Source organism: Kogia breviceps, chromosome 9 (assembly GCF_026419965.1).
Source record: "Kogia breviceps isolate mKogBre1 chromosome 9, mKogBre1 haplotype 1, whole genome shotgun sequence".
In the NCBI taxonomy this organism is placed as follows: domain Eukaryota; kingdom Metazoa; phylum Chordata; class Mammalia; order Artiodactyla; family Physeteridae; genus Kogia; species Kogia breviceps.
In genome coordinates this window covers 48,707,369-48,730,815 of record NC_081318.1, presented here as the reverse complement: position 1 = coordinate 48,730,815, position 23,447 = coordinate 48,707,369, and the positions used below count along the sequence as shown (strand labels likewise).

Here is a 23,447-nt window from a genome sequence, read left to right as displayed (position 1 = left end):
CAGGGCTTCCCTGGTGGCACAGTGGTTGAGAGTCCACCTGCCGATGCAGGGGACACGGGTTCGTGCCCCGGTTTGGAAAGATCCCACATGCCGCAGAGTGGCTAGGCCTGTGAGCCATGGCCGCTGTGCCTGCGTGTCCAGAGCCTGTGCTCCGCAACGGGAGAGGCCACAACAGTGAGAGGCCTGCGTACGGCAAAAAAAACCCCATAAAAAACAACCTAACACTTCACTGTCCCATCTTGTAATATCTCAACTAGATTTAAAGCAGCTTTAGGGAAGAAATTGTGGTTTATTCTTTGTTTACCCCAGAGTACCTAGTATAAACCTAGTATAACCCAGAGCACATAGTAAATGACCAAAAAGCACTTATCAAGAAGCAGCATGGCTTGGTGGAAAATGCAGGAACTTTGGGAGTGATAAATTTGAGTTCAAGTCTGGTTTGCCCTTTTTGGGATTATGGGCAAGTTATTTAACTTTTCTGAACCCACATTCCCCTGCAAAATGAGGATAAAACCTTACAGGGTTTTGCTGTGAGGAGTGGAGAAAACCTTAAGTATCTACACAGTGACTGGAAAGCACTGTGTACTCCACAGATGGGAATTATTATTGTTTGTTAACAATGCTCTCCCTACATGCCTCCTTTGCCCAGGCTCTTATATCCTGACTTGAAGTCTTCTTCCATGCCTTCATCAAAACCCTACATAACGGTCTAGGCCTACCTCCACCAAGAGAAGTGTATTGTTCACACAAGCCTATAATGAGTTCTCCCATCTCTGAATATCTTATTTTATACTTTATTTTTATACTATATTTTATACTTTTTTTTTTTTTTTTTTCGGTGCGCGGGCCTCTCACTGCTGTGACCTCTCCCGTTGAGGAGCACAAGCTCCGGACGCGCAGGCTCAGCGGCCATGGCTCACGGGCCCAGCCGCTCCGCGGCATGTGGGATCCTCCCAGACCGGGGCATGAGCCCGTGTCCCCTGCATCGGCAGGCAGACTCTCAACCACTGTGCCACCAGGGAAGCCCATATATTTTATACTTTTGTCACCCACATTTTTCATCGATTTATTTATTTTCCTCCCTTTGCTGTCATAAGTTCTTCTAATAGAGAGTGTCTTTTAGATATTTTCCCAGTCAAAACACAGGTGAGGGTAGTTTGTGCTAAGTTAGGTCAACTGCTTCAAAACTGCTTGAAATTGTGATCGCTCCAGAAATATCACGGGATGCTGAGGGAGTTTCTTTCCAATAGTTCTTTGATCAGGTCTACAATCCCTCATTCACTATTTTGTAATCCAAAAAACTTTGAAAATCAAATGTTTTCTTAACATTTGGTGGCAAAACCTATCCTGACCTGAACTCAGTTGTCAATAAAACTTGACCTGAACCCTTGATGGCAAAATGGCAAAACCTGATCTAAAAAACCTGCTCTGAGCTGAAGATTATACGCTCTATTTAACCTACTTAGTGGTGTCACATTCATAATTTGTCCTGAAAAAAATATTAACTTGATTATGGAGTGCTGCTCCAGACTTGTGGAATATTATGTAACATAAGTACACTTCTCTAAAATCTGAAAAATTCTGAATTCTGAAATCCTCTCTGGCCCAGATCTTTCATATAAGGAATTGTGGAGCCATATCCCTTATACTTCTAGTATACTGTTGTACATATAATAGGCTAATTTTAAAAATTCAATTAAATACTTAAGGGATATATATTTACCTTGCTGGGAGAAACACTGTCTAAAATTCATGGGATCATTATTAAAGGGATTAAAGCAAGTTAAAGTTCCTGAACTAATACCTTCATGGGGAAAATAAGGTCTAAAAATTCAAGAAACTACTAAAAATAACAAAATAAGTAAAAATAACTGCACAAAAAATATTTTCCAATTATGGCTTTTATTAAGCATACTGTTTTCCTGATTTCATTAACTGAAAATTGGTGGTAATGAGAAATTTATTACATGCAAATTAGTTATGTGATTAAAAAATATAGAGTGACACTTCTGAAAAACTGTGCTTATAAAGTTCAAGGCTGTGCTTACATAGCTTTTTAAAAATTTTTTTAAAAAAATTAATTAACTTTTGGCTGCGTTGGGTCTTCATTGCTCACCCAGTCCAGGGCTCAAACCCATAGCTCCTGCATTGGCAAGCAGGTTTTTAACCACTGAACCACCAGGAAAGCCCTGTGTTTACTTTTCTTAAGAGACACAGACTACTACTAGAAGGTTGCTACCAGTAACACGAGTGATTACTGATATTATCACACCATTTTCTTCATCGGTAAAATATGGAGATTGGTACTAAATGATCTGTAAACAGTCTTCTGAAATCTATGATCAAATATGATATACAGAACAATACCAAGTTCAAAGATTTCAATATATAGGGAACAAATCAGTCAGCAGATATTAAGAACCTATATTATCAAAGGCATTGTAATCTTAAAATATGTGTAAGAAAATTATATTGAAGAGGATTTTGTATGTTCTGAATGTAGAAGATGCTTCAACGTTTAACTTGATCTGATTTATTATCCTTCCTTCATTGGTGATGTTGCAAATTTTATCAGGGCTTTACGGCAACACAGGAACATAGTGAATTAAAACAGAACACACTTGCTTCCAAGGAGTTAGAATTTAAACTGAATGCCTACTCTAGGAGGGTAAAATGTATAAAAAAGTGACTTTAGAAATTATCATTGAACAGAGAATACAGGGCTAAATTCACGCACACAAAAAAGCAGATAACAAAAGCAGTTAACAACTCATAGAACGAGGTCAGTGCTGGAGCAAGCGGAAATAGAATCATAGAGCATTAGAACTGAAAATCTCCTAGGAGAAACCGAGGATTTACAGAGAACAAAACCTCGTAGTTAAGTAAGCACCGGACTGAACCAGGACTTGGGAAAGAGCCCAGGAGTGAGCTGTCGCCGCCCCAGCCACGTGATCCTCCTTTGCTTCTATGGTTCTCTACTTTCCGATCCACAAAATAAATGGATTCGCTTAGACAGATTTTTAAAGATCCAGGAAATGACATAGTACTAATTCATACACCTCAGGGTTACCCTTTCCACTTAACTGGTAAGTTACTTAACTTTCGGTCAAAGTAATAATTAAAAAGTCAAAAATGCATTTTCCAAACGAACCCTGTTTGGTTGCCACAAGGTCTCTGAGCGAAAACGGCGAAGAGGAAGAAGGGGGAGGAATAACCGAACCTAGGGAAAAAGCCGGTTCGGATCTGTTCGGGTCCAATGGCAGAGCGTCAGGAGATAGGGTGGTTACTGAACCGTGCGACCAACTTGGCGTTTCAGCGATTGGCCCAGACCGACGCAGCTCGGCGGCGGCGGCGGCGGCGGAAGGGGCCGGGCCGTGGACGGAAGTGATATAACGCCGGCTTTTGGCCTTGTGGGGAGGTGTAGCAGGTCGGTAGAGGGAGACTGTGTTGGCGGAAGAGTTTCGGCGGCTTATGGCGGCTCAGGCTCGGAAGCCTCTCTAACATTCCCCTCTGCTCAGGAGTTCCTCACTCGGTAAGCGCCTTCCCCGGCCCGCCCCAGCGCCTTCCTTCTTTGGGGGCTCGTGATACGTCCCTCTGCTCTAGCGTTTAGGGGCCTGGTCGGTCTCGGGAACGGTGTCCGTGGTGACGGTGCTGCCGAATGACGATGCTTTCCTTCCCGACGACAAACCTTTCCTCCCGGACTGCGACTGTGACGGTGGTGTGGGCAACTTCGGTTAGCAGTGGAGTTGGAAAAAGCGACGGGTGGCCGTCCCACACGACGGGGAGTGCCTGGATAGGTTTTTGCTATTTGGAGGAGCCGGGTGGGACGTGGGTCCTTTGGCGGGGGGGCGAGTGACGGTGGGGGACCCCGGAGAAGAAAGTGCCTTGCCCGAGGCTCCACTCTAGGGCGAGTGTTTGGAGGGCAGCGTGTGTGCTGCCGGGGCAGGTAAGCTTGGGAAAACATCTAGGTCGAGTCGGGATGGGACGCTCGGGTTTGCCCGTGCGGAGTGAAGCCCAAGTGTTTTGGTTTGTGTCGCCAGTGGATTAGGAGGCGGAGACTGACTGCGGGCCGTGGGCGGAGTTAGCGGTTTGGGCCGGCTCTCCGACTTCACCTGGGCTGCAGAATTAGTGAACGCTTTCTTGTCTGTTTATAAATGGCCTTACTTACGCCTAGTGCTGGAAGGGATCTTAAATATTCCGAGGAGAGTCACGTTTGTCTTTGCTTAGGCAATTTTTCTTGATTTCACAACTCTCCCAACACCCCGGAGGTCCGCAGGTTGTGGACAAGTCCCGACAGGCGCTTGTCGTTTCGGGTAATCTTTGTCAAGAGATTAGTGTACGTGTGTGTGTACTGATAAACATGTATTACCTTATTGGTAATAATTTCGTTTGAGAACGCCGTGACATTTGACTTTCTAAATATATATATTATTTTGATTTTTTTAAACATCTTTATTGAAGTATAATTGCTTTACAATGGTGTGTTAGTTTCTGCTTTATAACAAAGTGGATCAGTTATACATATGTCCCCATATCTCTTCCCTCTTGCGTCTCTACATATATTTTTATTTTTTAACTACTTTCACAAAGTAGTTATGAATTGCTCTTGCGTCAGGGATGGGAAAATAAATTTTGTTTTCAACTCTGCATTCCTCTAATAGTAGAATTTCTACAAGCTGCATGCAACAATTACTAATTATAGTTTTGGAGCTCAATTCCCAAAGTGTTTAAAGAGATCATTTGAATAACATGTTAATCTAAAAAAATGGGCTGATTACCCTCAGAGTGCTATTTGGGTATGGAAAAGGGGCTGAGGCCAGGCCTTCCTTTCCTTCTTATCAAGGATAAACTTGATTTCTTGAAGGATTACTTGATTACGTTTCCTAGTCATCACATTGTTAAATTGCACACCCCTGTTTACAGTTATGGCTGCAGACATTTGTGTAGACTTAACCAGTAAATATCTTTTCCTTAACAAAAATAACAGGTATTTTGGATTAAAATTTCAGCCTTTTTAATGATGTTAAATATTTATGAAGGATCGTAACTATGCTCCTTTTCTACTGCTTTGGGGGAATTGCCTCACATGTGAAGTTTATTGGATTGCATTCTTTTGGAATTTGTATGTTACTAAGTAAAATTTTGGCTATATCCACTTCTAGCCTTTTAAAGTTTATTTTGCCCCAAATAAACTCTTTTTTTTTTTTTCTAAATAAACTCTTAAAAGAAGGTAAAGCATACCCTCCCCTCTAATATAATAAAAAGCCAAGGTCATAGCTTTTTAGAAACCAACTTTTAAAGCAATCTAAAAATTAAAGTGGTGTGAGTGACACCTGGGCAGAGTGTAGTGGTACTCAGCTGTAAAGCATTCTGGAGATTGGGAGGACTGTAAGAGTGCAAATTGACAGATTGGTGGATTTGCTTCTGCCTCCCGGAAAGATTGCTGATAATATTTTCCTGGTCTGTAAACCAGCTGATAGTCTTTGTTTGAGCTGAAGTATAAATAATTGGAAGCTATTAGAATATCAGACGTATTTTTTTCCCTTCAGGTGTTCAGTTTCCTTCAGGACTAAAGTTCGGAGATTAATTTAAAAATTCATATAGTTTTAACTGAATATTTTAGAAAACTTTCACGAAGTTTGTCAACCACTATGTGTAATGTGTTTCTAGTGCACAAGATCATATGTGAGTTTTTATTACTAATTTTTGTCTGCTTTGGTTTTACTAACTTTTATTATGGAAATTTTCAAAATACCCAGAAGGAGAACAAACAGTTAAAGGAACCACTATTTTGCTAATCTTGGTTTATTACACTGTCAGCACATTTATGTTTTTCCCCTGGAGTTTTTAAAGCAAATCCTGGACAACAGGATATTTCACCTTTAATTAGTTTACTGTCTGTCTTTAACTGGTAAGGACTTTGAAAAAAAAATACAATCACCATAATAATATTATCACATAGAACAAAATTACTTTATTTCTTTTTGAATTCTAAGTGTTAGAATTGGCAAATTATATAAAATATTTATCTAACTTAAAAAGCTTAATTTGGTTCTGGGCATTTAATGCACAGAAATTCTTAATATGGTCAGTTTCCTACTTTATTTGATTAAGGCTTACACATTTTGGGCTAGTTAAATATAATGTGTATCAGGAGCCACTGGAAAAATACTACCACAAAAGCCAGATCTGGTTTGGGCTTGAAAATTTCCAAGAGGAAGAACTAAAGATAACACTGAAATCTTCCCCCTCCCCCCCCCCCCCCCAAATTTATTCTAGCTACTTAACTGAGTGACCACTGCATATTAGTTATTTTTTCCTTAGGTATTGATGAATCCTCAAAAATAACAAAATTGGATTGTAGACCAAAGTTTACAGCATAACACATAAAAGGAACTCTAGAGATGTTAGAACTTTGGGGAATCAAGTAGGAAACATGGGAGAGGGCACTGCAGGCAGCATGTATATATATTTCAGACTTTGTTTCCCAGCCAAATCTGTCTGGTCCTTTTTTTTTTTTTTTTTTTTTAAAAACTGTTCTCATGTATTTTTGTTTTTTATTTATTAATATTTTTAATTGATGTAATATTGGTTTATAATATTAGTTTCACGTGTATAACATTATATTTCTATTTCTGTATACACTACAGAATATTTACCACCAAAACTTCAGTTTCCATCCTCCATCAAAGAGTTGGTACCCTTTACTTATATCCTGCCCCCACCACCCCACCACTACTCTTGTTCTTCGTATGTCCAGGTTTGGTTTCGTTCATTTATTTCGGTTTTTTTGGTCTGTTTTCTTAACTAGAAAACTTTTACTTATTGTTTGCTTGCATCTTAATGTACGCATGTTTCTAGAAGTGTACTTTACTTTAGAGAATGGGAAACAAAATTTGATATGGTAAAGCTGCTTCCACTTCCTTTTGTGGTGGGGGCTATATTTCCTCCCTCCAACTGAGGCACAGTTTGTTCTTTACTCAGAATGTTAGTGAAGCTACACTTCCCAAGCATTACCACAAGGTGATGCAGTGACTTTGTGTATTACTTCTCCGCTGGGTGGTGTGTGGGTCTGTGTGTGTGCAGGTCTTAGTGTGTGCCTGTGAGCATGTGTGTAGTGTATAAATCTGCCAGTGAATCATCTTGATACATTAGCATTCTCAGTGAATTTCAACATTTTTATAAGCTTGCCCATCCTTTCACTCCATTTCCTATCTGTGTGAAGAGTGAAACAGGAACTATGGGAATTAGATATTTTACTGTTTAAAATAGGTTGATTCATGTTGTAATTACATTCAGATTACATTTATCCATGTTAACTTTTTTATGACTAGAAGCTATATTTGAAAATAAATTTAAAAAATTAATAATGAGAATGGAATGACTTGTAAAATATTTCTATAGTTATAGTTGCATTGAAATGTTTTTTAAAAAGGGAGTGTCGGTGAGAGATTAATGAAGGTTATTAATGGGATAATTACAGATTATCATGCTATAAAGATTTATAAGCATCATGAATATATTTAAAGTCTGATGTTAGAGTTTTATATTAAAAACTTGAATTTTGGGGAGAGGGTTTAAGAATGAAATTTCATGTTAATGTGTTTATTTAAAATAATGAAAATAATACATTAAATATACTGGTAAAAATTCAGTCAGTTGAGTTAAAAGTTATGGTCCTCTTAAGTTCTCTTTTCACACATAACCCTCATGAGTAAAGATTGTATGATGTGTTCTTTTTGAGTCCCTTTTGATGCATTTATAAGCATGTATACACATGTACATATATAAATGTATGTATACCTTCATGCTATTTTATACCTTAAAAACTTTTCAGTGAAGTAAAAGTCTAAGGTTGGATTATCGATTTTTAAGCACTGTTGTAATTGAGGTTAAACAAAAATTTAAACTCTATTACCTTGTTTTATAACAAATAATTACTGCTTTGTTGATTTAGTTTACTTTAGAAAACAAGTTTTATGAAAAAAGTTTCATTCTTAAATGGCTTTTAATTAAAAACATGGGAAACTCATCCCAAGCTAGCCTTGTTTTCTCCTTACTGAATATCTTTCTCAGAGAAACTTAAATATTCACTCTCTTCATAGAAAAACATTACTGATTCACTTGCCTCTGGTTTTTTTTTTTTTTTTTTTTTTTTTGCGGTACGCGGGCCTCTCACTGTTGTGGCCTCTCCCGTTGCGGAGCCCAGGCTCTGGACGCGCAGGCTCAGTGGCCATGGCTCACGGACCTAGCTGCTCTGCGGCATGTGGGATCTTCCTGGACCGGGGCATGAACCCGTTTCCCCTGCATCGGCAGGCGGACTTTCAACCACTGCGCCACCACGGAAGCCCTTGCCTCAGTTTTGGTAGTTGTATCTGAAAGAGTTTGGTTCAGTTAACTATAGTCTCTCTCTTGGGTATTTTATAACCAATAGTGAACATTTTTTTTTCAAAACCAGAATCAAGGGTTGTTTTTTTTTTTTTTTTTTGCGGTACGCGGGCCTCTCACTGTTGTGGCCTCTCCCGTTGCGGAGCACAGGCTCCGGACGAGCAGGCTCAGTAGCCATGGCTCACGGGCCCAGCCGCTCCGCGGCATGTGGGATCTTCCCGGACCGGGGCACGAACCCGCGTCCCCTGCATCGGCAGGCGGATTCTCAACCACTGCGCCACCAAGGAAGCCCTCAAGGGTTTTTTTTTTAAAGGAAACCACTGACTTGAAAGGAGATTATCATTAGTGACTTCATTAACATCATGACATACCCTTGAGCCCATATTTGCTCATACTATTCAAAGAAACGAAGTAGTAGAACTCTTCACTTATTTTAGGCAGTTCCTAATGTTTGTGCTACCTTTTCACTTTCCTGAAGGCTTTGTGTTACCAGCTGGAGAGTATTGACTGTTGAGTCCTTCTGTGAAGTAGGGTCTCTGGTAATAAAGCCTTTTTGTTAGTGCAGAGGTACAGGAGGTTTATTACTGGATGCATTCTCTTTACCTTGGAATCCTGGCAAACCTCAGATGGGGAGAGGCTGACAGACATCCAGTCTTGAATTCTACCACAGTGGCTTCCAGGTTGATGATTGACTGTCTCTTTATGGGATGTCTAGTATATTGTGTGTCCTGTAAGTACAAAGCAGTGTTTTGACCATAACAAGCAGAGAACACATAAGAGGAAAAGTAGACATTTTTGAAGTGTTTATTTCAGAACTTTAAAAATTTGCCTTAGTATTTCAAACAGATCAGCAAAAGAAACATTTGTAAAAGCGTATTGACTTAGATTTTCCTAGCAATAAAGACTTCTTAGTAATTGTTAAAATGTGAGTAGTTTTGGGAATTCCCTGGTGGTCCAGTGGTTAGGACTTGGCGCTTTCAGTGCTGTGGCCCAGGTTCAGCCCCTGGTTGGGGAACTAAGATCCCATAAGCCATGCAGCGTGGCAAAAAAAAAAAAAAAGAAAAAAAGAAAAAAAAAAGTGAGTAGTGTTACTTCTGTGCTTGTCCTGTAGAAAATTCATAGATTTGTGAAGTAAGTTAGAATAATTTGGTTAGCAAATTCTTGTCCCAGTTTTTCCCATTGTTACAGAGATTCCTGTTTTGATGACTCAGAAGTAAGTGCCATAGTGTCAGTGTCATTGTTTCTGATGTGGTACTGTAGGATCAGTGACTGTACTGAGTCTGTGACACACTGTATAGATAGAGATTTTTTGAGTAAATCCTCAGTTGTATCCTTTTTCTGAAAAGTAGAGCACAAGATATGGAAAACATTTGGGTCTTGCAGATTTTTATAGGCCACTTTCACCATCCATCTGCTAGCTGGTGCTTGGTGTTCACTAAACCAGTGAGTATTCACTGAATCTGTAATAGATTCTTAACAGTATGTGTTTCATTTGGACTATACATTTAAAAATACATACATTTATTTTTAATCAGTGAATGTATGGAAATGGTACAATAATACTGGAAGTCAAGGTAGGAGGAAAGGGTAGAATTGGTATAGGTAGAGAGGAACAAAATAGGCTCTGAACTATTTCAAGTAGACCAACTGAGATTTTACATCATTTGAGAGATTTGAACAAGCATGAACCAGAAGCCCAAGAAGACAGCCTAGGTCTGGGAATCTGTGAGAGTTGCTAATGGAGACTTAAATTGTTGGGTTGGATCAGAGTCTAAGTAGTAGTTCTCTATCCTGGCTGTATACAGGATTGAGATTACTTGGGGAGACTTAAAAAAAAAAATGCGTGGATATACACACACATGCATGTTTGCGCCCAGGTCCCATTTCCGGAAAGTCATTGTCTTTTTCTTTTTTAAGACCCCTAATGATTCTGATATCTAGCCAGGGTTGAGAAAAAGCTGGTCCAGGGGATCATGAGTGTGGGTCAGGAGTGCAGGCACAGAGAGGTTAGCATCAGTTACAGGAGCCTAGGGGAGGGACGGGATGGATCAGATTAGGGAGGAAAATGATGAAGTTCAAGGGTTCAACATAGAAACACTGCTGGCTCATTTGCTTTTGGTTGCAAAAGAGGCAGAGGGCTAGGCTTTGCAGGAGAGTTGAGAGTTTGTTTTTGATTTTGGTTTTAAAAATTTTTAAACTCAGTGCTTCCCTGGTTGCGCAGGGTTAAGAATTAGCCTGCCAACGCATGGGACACGGGTTCGAGCCCTGGTCCAGGAATATCTCACATGCCGCGGAGCAACTAAGCCCATGCACCACAACTACTGAGCCTGTGCTCTGGAGCCTGTGAGCCGCAACTACTGAGCCCGCGTGCCACAACTGCTGAAGCCTGCACACCTAGAGCCCGTGCTCTGCAACAAGAAAAGCCACCGCAACAAGAAGCCCGAGTGCCGCTGTGAAGAGTAGCTCCCACTCAACGCAATTAGAGAAAGCCCGTGCGCAGCAACAGACCCAACGCAGCCATAAATAAATAAATAAATATTTTTAAAAACTCATGTAACTTTCTGAGCCATATTGTAAGTTAATTCTCAGTTTGTGTTTTCATATTTAATCACATTAAAAAAATTTTATTTATTTGGCTGTGCCAGGTCTTAGTTGCAGCATGTGAACTCTTAGTTGTGGCATGTGGGATCTAGTTCCCTGACCAGGGATCAAACCCAGACCCCCTGCATTGGGAGCATGGAGTCTTAGCCACAGGACCACCAGAATTCCCTTTAATCACATTTTTAAGGAGTTCCAATATTAAATATATTTACAATATAATATAAATATAATATAAAAGTATGTCTTTTCAATAATTATGGTATGAAAATATCCATGTAATTTGCATTAAATGTTATGTATTTTCTGAAGGTACGAGTTTTTTCTTAATTGGTATCATTAAATTTGTATGATTTACTTGTTTCAGATTCGCAATGACATCTTTTCAAGAAGTTCCACTGCAGACTTCCAACTTTGCCCATGTCATCTTTCAAAATGTGGCCAAGAGCTATCTTCCTAATGCACACCTAGAATGTCATTATACTTTAACTCCATATATCCATCCCCATCCAAAAGATTGGGTTGGTATATTCAAGGTAAGAGGACTTTCTCCATATTTCTTCCATGTAGGTACTCTTTATTTTCTTCTTAAGAGGTTGACAAGTAGTTATACTAGTCTTGTCTTAACTCTACTTTAAGGGTCATTTTTGTAAACATCAAATGTAAAACATTGTGTAAACATGAAATATTTAATAGTGCAGGGTAGTGTACAACAAATGTTATGACCTTCAGTTCACCACACTTTCTATGATTAAAAGGTTTAACTTCACTTAAGTTCTTAACAGAAATTTTTTCAAATCCTTTTTTTTTTTTTTCTTCTTCCATTTTCTCCATTCCTTACCTGAAAAAAGTGATCTTTTCCTTTGGGTTACTATATCATTTACTATCTTGTCATTTGTAATTAATTTTGTATAGCTCTACAACTATGTTATTATCTCTTCTTTTGTCCTGCATTGTTTAAATATTCCTTATATTGTCTTATGCTTTTATAAGAGTATTCTGTTTTACATGACTAAATAGTAAATTCTTTGATGGCAGGAGTCCCAGTTCTAATATTTTGCCAATCATTTTGTGTAATATATGCTTGAAAATTACATTGAAATGATCATTACAGTGGTGGAAGTTTTTTGGCAATTTCAATTCCTGAGGATGTAATGGAGAACCAAAAAATACGAATGTCCTTTGAACAGTCAAAATAGTGTCATAAATGTCTAAACAGTAAAACTTACTTTTCTCCTTGGTTACTTTAGATTCTCCCTAAGAATCAATTTATTTTATTTTAGATGTGATTTATTAAAATCAAGACCATTAGGTCTTGAAATTTTGATTGTGTGGTCTGTATAAGTTAAATAGCAAAGTAGAAAAATAAGAGTAGCCGCTAGAATTAGGCACATTGAGAGTATTTAGAAGTGAAAGTCTGGCCTAATAGAGTGAGGAGGGCAGAAAAACTATATTGGTATTTAATGATATTTCAGTTCCTTTCTGAATCCCTTATCCCTTGGTGTTGCTGGGTAGATCAGTCAGTTACTCTTTATTTATTTAATTTTTTTAGGCTTGTCAGATTCCAATATGGATTCCAGTATGGATTCCAAAAGCTTCATTGTAAGCTTTTTATGAAATCAGTATCAGTTTAAATTTTATGTAAGAGATGATTAACAAGTTAAGGTACTAAGAATTGGTGTTTTCTACAAGAATGAGTCAGAGAGGAAGAATAGAGCAGGGTAATGAGATTGAGGGAAGGGAAGGGCATTCCTGGCAGGAAAATGGCATAAGCAGAGGCACAGGGGTGAGAATGTTCATGAGAATGAATTAGTTTAACTAGAACATAAACGTAGTTTAGGGAAGTGGAGGGAGATGAAGCTAAGCCTCAGTCTTTCCCTGGAGGACCTTCAGTGTTAGGCTAAACAATTTGCGGACTTTTCCATACGGGCAGTGGGAAGTCTGCATGTGTAGGTATGGAGGCTGATGTGTGATAAATTGTATTTCAAGAAGATGAACCTTCACGGTTTTCTTTCAGACTACTTATGTATGTCTTCCGTTTTTTTCTCCCCATTTTTAGCTAATGGCTTATTGTTTAAGCCAAAAGCTTATGAATTTCTCTTCAAATCCAGCCAAACACCAATTCTATCTATTTTCCTGCCTACCTATTAATGCATTTTTAGTATCACAGCCCTAGTTCATGCCCTCCTTATTGATTTCTAAGATGATTGCAGTAGGTCACCTGTTTTCCCTGCTTTCATTCTTCTATTTGTTCTTCAAACTGCTCTATATAAACTATAATAGAAAATGAAAATCTGAACATATCTTCCTCTTGTTTAAGTGGTTCTTCATCCTCTATGGGATAATGGCAAGACCAATTAACTTAGTGTGCCAAATAGGGCTCCTTTATACGACTTGATTTATAGCTTCCTTTTTTGTCATTGCCTGCTTATTTTTTGGCTTTGATAATGTTAAACTACTATCTCTTAACTTTTGTACTCCAAGGACCATAACTTTTCTCTAATTAGTAATACTTACATAAATACATACATGATAAATAAGTTTGTATAGAATACCCTTTCCATCTTTTTTGCCTGGATAATACTTAAAACTTAGTGGGAAGTTTAAGCATGTACTAAAAATTTTGAAATATACAGGAAGACTCAAGGAAGAAAATAAATCATGTTTTAATACTATTTTAATGTTTACCTAGAATAAGCATTGTTAACATTGGCATATATCTATAATTAATAATTATACACATACTTTGTAATAAAGCATACACACATGCTGTTGATGCGTTGTGGAATTCATGGAAACGTTTCCAAATGTTTACCATTAAATAATGCTTAATGTAGATCTCTGTATCTGTTTTTATTTTGTTTGTCATTGTGTTTCATAGGATAAGTTCTTGGAAGTGGAATTGCCATGTTTGTGGCATTGAATGTTTTTAAACATTTGACGTGTACTGCAAATTGATTGCTGTCCAGAATGATTTTGATAGATATGATATTGACAAGGTAGGCAGGGAGGAAGTGCCCAGGTGGTAGTTTTAAGGGGAAGAAATGAAGGGAAAGTGTGTTGTGTGCTTGAGAAAGTGTTAAGGAATTTAATTTTCCTGGGACAGGTACCAGTTTTAGAAAATGAATGGGAAAAGTTAGTTTGGATCATGTAGATTGCTTTATTATTTAGCTGAGGAATAATTTTTAAGCAGAGAGTAATAGAGTTTAGAGGTGAACTTTAATCTCCTAGTACTGAATAAGATAAATTGGAATTAGAAAAGTATGGATTTTTTTTGCAGCACGCGGGCCTCTCACCGTTGTGGCCTCCCCCGCCGCGGAGCACAGGCTCCGGACGCGCAGGCTCAGCGGCCATGGCTCATGGACCCAGCCGCTCCGTGGCATGTGGGATCCTCCCAGACCAGGGCTTGAACCCGTGTCCCCTGCATTGGCAGGCGGATTCTTTTTTTTTTTTTTTTTTAAAGAAGATGTTGTGGGTAGGAGTTCATTTATTTTTGCTGTGTTGGGTCGTCGTTTCTGTGCGAGGGCTTTCTCTAGTTGTGGCAAGCAGGGGCCACTCTTCATCGCGGTGTGCAGGCCTCTCACTATCGCGGCCTCTCGTTGCGGAGCGCAGGCTCAGTAGTTGTGGCTCACAGGCCTAGTTGCTCCGCGGCATGTGGGATCCTCCCAGACCAGGGCTCGAACCCATGTCCCCTGCATTAGTAGGCATATTCCCAACCAGTGCGCCACCAGGGAAGCCCCGGCAGACGGATTCTTAATCACTGCACCACCACGGAAGTCCCAGAGAGAATGTTTAGACCATCTTCATTTTCCAGGTGAGATCAAGCCTTAGAGAAGGGAATCAGTTGTGGGTAATAATCCGTAAGAGGCATCTATAGGGTTTGTCAGCTATTAATTGAATGAACTGGGACTGGAACTCATTTATTGAGTATACTCAGTAATGAGGAGCAAGGTCATGTGCTGAGTTGGGGAGGGCTTGAGTATGGAGAGGATATGGTCTTGCTACTGTGTAAGAATGTCACAGGGAATTGGAGTAGGTTAACCAGGAGATTTCTGAGCAGCCATTTTGTGAGTTTGTCTAGAGAGATTGAGCACTTAGAATTGAGTGAAGAATTCCAAAAGTGGGTATCATTCAGACTGGAAATTTGGGAAGGGAAGTCAAGAGGACAAAGGATACTAGGGTGGTTTTGGGTGCATTATTATTGAAATGATTAATTGACCATGAAGTCCAGGTTGGGTAGGGGAATGAGTGAAGCCAGGCAAGGAATGTAGACTGTTGGAGATTTTCTTTCTTTTTTTTTTTTTTTTTTTTTAACATCTTTATTGGAGTATAATTGCTTTACAATGGTGTGTTAATTTCTGCTGTACAACAAAGTAAATCAGCTATACATACATATATATATATATATATATATATATATATATATATATTCCCATTTCTCTTCCCTCTTGCGTCTCCCTCCCTCCTACCCTCCCTATTCCACCCCTCTAGGTGGTCATAAACCACTGAGCTGATCTCCCTGTGCTATGCGGCTGCTTCCCACTAGCTATCTCTTTCACATTTGGTAGTGTATATATGTCAGTGCTACTCTCTCACTTCATCCCAGCTTACCCTTCCCCCTCCCTGTGTTCTCAAGTCCATTCTCTATGTATGCATCTTTATTCCTGTCCTGCCCCTAGGTTCATTAGAACCATGTTTTTTTAGATTACATATATATGTGTTAGCATACAGTATTTGTTTTTCTCTTTCTGACTTACTTTACTCTGTATGACAGACTCTAGGTCCATCTACCTCACTACAAATAACTCAATTTCATTTCTTTTTATGGCTGAGTAATATTCCATTGTATATATGTGCCACATCTTCTTTATCCATTCATCATGGAGATTTTCATTTTTTCCTTTTAGTTTTTCTCCCTCTTCTCTAGTGTTGACTAGTTTAAATTATAACTAAAACACATAGCATGTTTATTACTTTATACTTTACACAGGTCTTTCATGAGAGCATTATAGTTGCCATTTTACAGATGAGGAAACTAAGGTCTAGAGAGAAGTATCTTGCTCACTCCAAATTAAACTTTGGAGCTGAGGTTTGAACCTCATGTAAATTAGCATTCAAGAATTGCTCTCTGGCAGTTTGGTTAAGTGAGAGATCTGGTTATCCAAAATTAATAACAGAGTTCCTAATAAGTTCAATGTGCATTTTATGAGTGATAGAATTGAAGTAAAAAAATACAGGAAAAGATTGAGAACTATACCTGATGCCATATCTATTATTAAACCCAACATTAGTTGCAATAAAATATTATATGTCACATTACATTTGTGTTTTATTGTTATCAATTTGATTTGGTCATAGTTGTCTAAATATTTATTTTTAAGAATTTATTTACATTTATATTTATACTTAGTGCAAATTGAATTACCTTATAATTAAAATAACTTAAACTAAAGGTCCATAAGATTTTTTTTTTGAGATTTTATTTTAACTGTAAAGGAGTTTTAACAGTTCTCATGTTTCAGAGATACTTTTCTTTTTTTCTTTTTTAAAAAAAATTAATTTATTAATTTATTTATTTTTGGCTGCATTGGGTCTGTTGCTGTGCATGGGCTTTCTCTAGTTGTGGAGAGAGGGGGCTACTCTTCATTGCCGTGTGTAGACTTCTCATTGCGGTGGCTTCTCTTGTTGCTCTAGAGCGTAGGCTCAGTAGTTGTGACTCACGGGCTTAGTTGTTCTGCGGCATGTGGGATCTTCCTGGACCGGGACTCAAACCTGTGTCCCCTGCATTGGCAGGCGGATTCTTAACCACTGTGCCACCAGGGAAGCTCCCAGAGATACTTTTCTAGTGGAGGAAGTTGGGAGTGCAAAGTGATTATGTCATGTGTCCAGGGTCACATAGGCAAACCAAGCTTCCCAGTAAGGTACCGTTCTCACTGAATCATTATTGACAACCCGGTAAAAAACTTTAATTTCCTGGTGTGGAAAGTGAAACTGAGCAGTGATTTTGAGCAGTGTGATTTTGTGCTTGACTATCTTGTTTCAAGCTTTTGTTTCCCTCTTCCTTGTTTCTCCTTACCTTTTCATATTTCTGTTCATTCTGCTTGTTCTGTCTTCCTTCCCTGGTCTCCATTTCAGTTCTTTCTTATTTTCTGTTTTAAAAAAAAATTGTCCTGTTGTAAAAATAATCATAATTTTATCATACTTGGAACAAAACGGGAAATATAAAAGATACAATTAAGATGACCAGCAGTCCCATTATCCACTGTCTAATAACAGTGGTTAGCATTGTTGATGTTTTCACTGTTTCCTTCCAGTCTTTTTTTTAACTAAAGGAAGAATACTTTCAGTCTTTTTTAATGCTTATATTTTGAAAGTAGTTGGAATAGCAGTACATGACTTTTTTTTTTTTTTTTTGTGGTACGTGGGCCTCTCACTATTGTGGCCTCTCCTGTTGCGGAGCACAGGCTCCGGATGTGCAGGCTCAGCGGCCATGGCTCATGGGCCCAGCCGCTCCACAGCATGTGGGATCTTCCCGGACCGGGGCACAAACCCATGTCCCCTGCATCGGCAGGACTCTCAGCCACTGTGCCACCGAGAAAGCCATGACCTTTTTTATGTTCTGAATTTTTCACTTATGATTGTAACTGCTTGTTTTGTTTGGTTGCATTGGGTCTTAGTTGCTGCAGGCATGCTCCTTAGTTGTGGCTCAAGGGCTCCTTAGTTGTGTCTCACCGGCTCCTTAGTTGTGGCATGTGAACTCTTAGTTGTGGCATGCGTGCGGGATCTAGTACCTGGACTGGGGATTGAAACCAGGTCCCCTGTGTTGGGAGCACAGAGTCTTAACCACTGCGCCACCAGGGAAGTCCCATAACTGCTTTCTTAGTAATATTTTATCTCATGCTGGGACATTTATACTGCTTACGACATTTCTATCTTAGAAGCAGCATTGCATCCTCCCTGTGTATATCTAGGCATTTTTGCAGTTTTTTTCCTTTTAAAAAAGAAGGACCTTTACTCTTTTTTTAAAAAAATTAATTAATTAATCTGGCTGCCTCGGGTCTTAGTTGCAGCATGTGGGATCTTCGTTGGGGCATGCGTGAACTTTTTTGTTGCGGCATGTGGGCTTCTCTAGTTGTGGTGCATGGGCTTCAGAGCAAGCGGGCTCTGTAGTTGTGGCGCTCTGGCTTAGTTACCCCATAGCATGTGGAATCTTAGTTCCCTGACTAGGGATTGAACCTGCATCCCCTGCATTGGAAGACGGATTCTTAACCCACTGGACCATCAGGGAAGTCCCAAGGATCTTTGCTCTTGTAATGATTTTTGAAAACTCAGTATATACGAAAGAAAGAAAATATAATACCCTTACCCTACCTTCACCTTCCCCAGAAATATCTCTTGTAAAGTGTGGTGTATATTCTTCTAGAATTTAAAAATTCATAGGCTCATTTTGTAGGTTTTGTATTTACCTTACAAAATCAGCAAATTTACTTTAAGTGCCTTTCCTACTCCATGTCCTGTGTCTGTCTTCCTCCCCCAAAACCACTCCCGTACTGTTTTCTTTAAAAATTTTATTTATTTATTTATTTTTGGCTGCGTTGGGTCTTTGTTGCTGTGCCCGGGCTTTCTCTAGTTGCGTCGAGCTGGGGCTACTCTTCTTTGCTGTGCGTGGGCTTCTCATTATGGTGGCTTCTCTTGTTGCGGAGCACGGGCTCTAGGCATGTGGGCTCAGTAGTTGCGGCCCGTGGGCCATGGCATGTGGGATCTTCCCAGGCAAGGGGTCGAATCCATGTCCCCTGCGTAGGCTGGCGGACGGATTCTTAACCACTGTACCACCAGGGAAGTTTTCTCTCTCTCTCTCTCTCTCTCTCTCTCCCCCTCCTCTCTCTCCCTCTCTCTCTCTCCCTCTCTGCTCTGTGTGTGTTCTCTCCAACTTGATGTTTCTGTCATTCTCTTGAGGTTTCTCCAGATTTTATTAACACCTTGTATTTTTACTTGGTAACCTTGTTGTCCTTCTCATCTTTACATTTCCTCTCAGAATTTCCTTAATGATCACTACCAACATGTTTTTCTAAAATGTTAATTCTATTTAAAGGGAACACATTTGTGTTTTTTTATGTCACTACTGTTTAATTTCCTTTTTTGCTCTTATTTTGCTAATTGCATTAGTAGCAAAAGAATGATGTCCTGTACTATTGTAATTCCCCAAACTAAACTGTATGAAATATCTGTTGCTTTGGTTCCTTCCTAAACATATATACGCACTCTTAACTGGATCCAAATGTAGCTCCTAAAAGCAATATGTTTTGACAGTGATAGGTAACTTTAACTGACTGTCCTATTGTTCTAAGTGTTGTCATGTTCTCTCTGCCATTTTTCAATGTTTTAAAATTGCTATTACCAACTCTAAATGTAATAATTTTCTTTATACTTGCTACTAATGGACTAAAAGTCAAATTCCCTTGCATTTCAAGGGATTGAAATCTGCAGTCCAGAAATCCAGTCAAGTTCTAGCCAGGTAACCAGGAAAATACAGAGAAAAAGTGTGTGTCTTGGACATTTTGTGGTTTGATTCTTCTAATATTTGTTTACTGTTCTTACCATGAGTGCCCACATAATTTCCAGATGTCCAAATTCTGTTTCTTCCACTGTGGGTCACTCTACTGTGTGGGAGTTTAGATGTTAGACGTACCCACCCTAAAGGAATCTGTACTCTCTATCTTTCCAGATTGAGAGACTTTTACATTTATTTTTTATATTTGCCTGACATGCTGCTCACAGAGTGACCTAAGAACTGTTCGGTTATTGTTCAGTTTTTCCTTCCTCAAAAGGAATTTGAAGCATAGTTCTATATTGCTGATTTTTATACTCAGATTCGGTTGCATCTTGCCCCAGTTCCTTCGATGGCTCAGCATGGGTTACCTGTGACATTTTAGAGCATGGTCGACCACTCTCTTGAGAAGAGTTGCCCAGATTTATGCAGTAAAGGAAAGCAAAGTATAAGTTACCATTATAGTCAACCAATAAGGAACAACCTGAGTTACTATGATTCAGTTAGAGAAAACACAGCAAGGACCAAACCACTCAACGTATCTCTTTTCTTAAACATATTTTTCATTTTTCTTTTTTTAAAAAAAAAAAATCTATTATTTTTTTTTGGCTGCGTTGGGTTTTTGTTGCTGCTTGCAGGCTTTCTCTGGTTTCGGGGAGTGGGGGATACTCTTCGTTGCGATTCGTTGTGGCGCGCAGGCTTCTCATTGTGGTGGCTTCTCATTGTGGAGCACGGGCTCTAGGCACACGGGCTTCAGTAGTTGTGGCATGCAGGTTCAGTAGTTGTGGCTCGTGGGCTCTAGAGCACAGGCTCAGTAGTTGTGGCACGTGGGCTTAGTTGCTCCACGGCACATGGGATCTTCCCGGACCAGGGATTGAACCTGTGCCCCCTGCATTGGCAGGCGGGTCTTAACCACTGCGCCACCAGGGAAGCCCCACTTCCCCTATTTTGTTTATCTTCTCATGAGAGAAAGCTAGAAACAGTGCTTTCCCCCTTTACCTTACTGTTTCTGTCTTTTGTCAACTGCAGTTCTTTTTTTAACATCTTTATTGGAGTATAATTGCTTTACAATAGTTTGTGAGTTTCTGCTTTATAAAAAAGTGAATCAGTTATACATATACATGTGTTCCCATATCTCTTCCCTCTTGCGTCTCCCTCCCTCCCACCCTCCCTATCCCACCCCTCTAGGTGGTCACAAACCACCGAGCTGATCTCCCTGTGCTATGCGGCTGCTTCCCACTAGCTATCTATTTTATGTTTGGTAGTGTATATATGTCCATGCCACTCTCTCACTTTGTCACAGCTTACACTTCCCCCTCCCCATATCCTCAAGTCCATTCTCTAGTAGGTCTTTGTCTTTATTCCCATCTTACCCCTAGGTTCTTCATGACCTTTTTTTTTTTTCCTTAGATTCCATATATATGTGTTAGCATACGGTATTTGTTTTTCTCTTTCTGACTTATTTCACTCTGTATGACAGACTCTAGGTCCATCCACCTCACTACAAATAACTCAATTTCGTTTCTTTTTATGGCTGAGTAATATTCCATTGTATATATGTGCCACATCTTCCTTATCCCTTCATCTGTTGATGGACACTTAGGTTGCTTCCATGTCCTAGCTATTGTAAATAGTGCTGCAGTGAACATATTGGTACATGAATCTTTTTGAATTATGGTTTTCTCAGGGTATATGCTCAGTAGTGGGATTGCTGGGTTGTATGGTAGTTCTATTTGTAGTTTTTAAGGAACCTCCATACTGTTCTCCATAATGGCTGTATCAATTTACATTCCCACCAACAGTGCAAGAGGGTTCCCTTTTCTCCACACCCTCTCCAGCATTTATTGTTTCTAGATTTTTTGATGATGGCCATTCTGACTCGTGTGAGGTGATATCTCATTGTAGTTTTTTTTTTTTTAAATAAATTTATTTATTTAATTTATTTTTGGCTGCGTTTGATCTTCGTTGCTATGCGCAGGCTTTCTCTAGTTGTGGCAAGCAGGGGCTACTCTTCATTGCGGTGCGCAGGCTTCTCATTGCAGTGGCGTCTCGTTGTGGAGCACAGGCTTTAGGCACGAGGGCTTCAGTAGTTGTGGCATGTGTGCTCAGTAGTTGTGGCTCGGGGGCTCTAGAGCGCAGGCTCAGTAGTTGTGGTGCACAGGCTTAGTTGCTCCACGGCATGTGGGATCTTCCTGGACCAGGGCTTGAACCTGTGTCCCCTGCATTGGCTGGTGGATTTTTTTTTTTCTTTCTTTCTTTTATTCTTCTTACTTTGGCAGGTGGATTCTTAACCACTGCGCCACCAGGGTAGTTTTGATTTGCATGTCTCTAATGATTAATGATGTTGAGCATTCTTTCATGTGTTTGTTGGCAATCTGTGTATCTTCTTTGGTAAAGTGTCTGTTGACTTCAGACTATACTACAAAGCTACAGTAATCAAGCCAGTATGGTAGTGGCACAAAAACAGAAATATAGATCAATGGAAGAGGATAGAAAGCCCAGAGATAAACCCACGCACATATGGTCACCTTATCTTTGATAAAGGAGGCAAGAATATATAGTGGAGAAAAGACAGCCTCTTCAATAGTGGTGCTGGGAAAACTGGACAGGTACATGTAAAAGTATGAGATTAGAACACTCCCTAACACCATACACAAAAATAAGCTTAAAATGGATTAAAGACCTAAATGTAAGGCCAGAAACTATCAAACTCTTAGAGGAAAACATAGGCAGAACACTCTATGACATAAATCACAGCAAGATCCTTTTTGACCCACCTCCTAGAGAAATGGAAATAAAAACAAAAATAAACAAATGGGACCTAATGAAACTTAAAAGCTTTTGCACAGCAAAGGAAACCATAAGCAAGACCAAAAGACACCCCTCAGAATGGGAGAAAATATTTGCAAATGAAGCAACTGAGAAAGGATTAATCTCCAAAATTTACAAGCAGCTCATGCAGTTCAATAACAAAAAAACAGACAACCCAATCCAGAAATGTGCATTTCTTTTAAGAATTGTATAGTCATTGACTCAGTGTTGGAAGGAAGGAAGTGGAATTTCAGAAAGTATGAGAGTATTTTATATCCTGCTAGGAGGAGAGTGAGTAGTGTCCTGGTGGTTAAGAGCTTGAACTTCAGGTTCAGATTCTGACTTTGCCATTTACTAGTTTCTTAATTTGTAAGATGAGAGTAATATTTATTCCAAAACGAACAGTGAACTGTATCTGTTACTGCTATTCCCAGTGCCACTTGAATCAGGTATCTATAATTCTGACATTAGCAGTTTTGCATGTCAGCCATCAGAAATAAATGGTACACTTAGCATGTCTTTTGACCACCTGGTCCAGGTAGAGCCTGTTAACTTAGGGAGATGTTTTTTCAAGAAAGATGTAGCTCTGGATAGTATTGATATTTCTTTCAAGAACACCATATGGACAGGGACAAAGAATGCAAGGTATGACTTGTACCAGTTGTATCTTTTGGGAAAAACTTCAAATAGGCTCTTTTTCAGGAGATGATAGAAGGACTGGGGGATATGGAATGAGGGACAGAACATTTTAGAATCAAGATCACCATCCCTAATACGTTTTGTCCCCTTGGGTATTAATGAATGGTACATTTAATGAACACTAATGTGCTAGGCACTGTGCCAGGTGCCACTAATGTGCCGTATCTCATTTAATACACATATAAGCCTTTTTTTTTTTTTTTTGGTAGTATGTGGGCCTCTCACTGTTGTGGCCTCTCCCGTTGCGGAGCACAGGCTCCGGACGCGCAGGCTCAGAGGCCATGGCTCACAGGCCTAGCCACTCCGCGGCATGTGGGATCTTTCCAAACTGGGGCACGAACCCGTGTCCCCTGCATCGGCAGGCGGACTCCCAACCACTGTGCCACCAGGGAAGCCCACATAT

The 23,447-nt window shown here is 39.6% G+C and overlaps 1 protein-coding gene across 2 annotated transcripts in view; it reads left to right on the top strand.

Moving 5' to 3' along the window:
* Window positions 1-3,367: 3,367 nt before the first annotated feature.
* TAX1BP1 (Tax1 binding protein 1) overlaps window positions 3,368-23,447 on the top strand; it is a 97,154-nt gene continuing 77,074 nt past the window's right edge. Inside the window, exons 1-2 of one of the 2 annotated variants that reach the window (XM_059073525.2) lie at window positions 3,368-3,532; window positions 11,354-11,522. In XM_059073525.2, the coding sequence (XP_058929508.1) occupies window positions 11,361-11,522 (162 nt within the window). In that variant the 5' untranslated portion in view covers window positions 3,368-3,532; window positions 11,354-11,360. The remainder of the gene's footprint in view (window positions 3,533-11,353; window positions 11,523-23,447) is intronic. The other variant, XR_010842190.1, reaches the window with a different exon arrangement.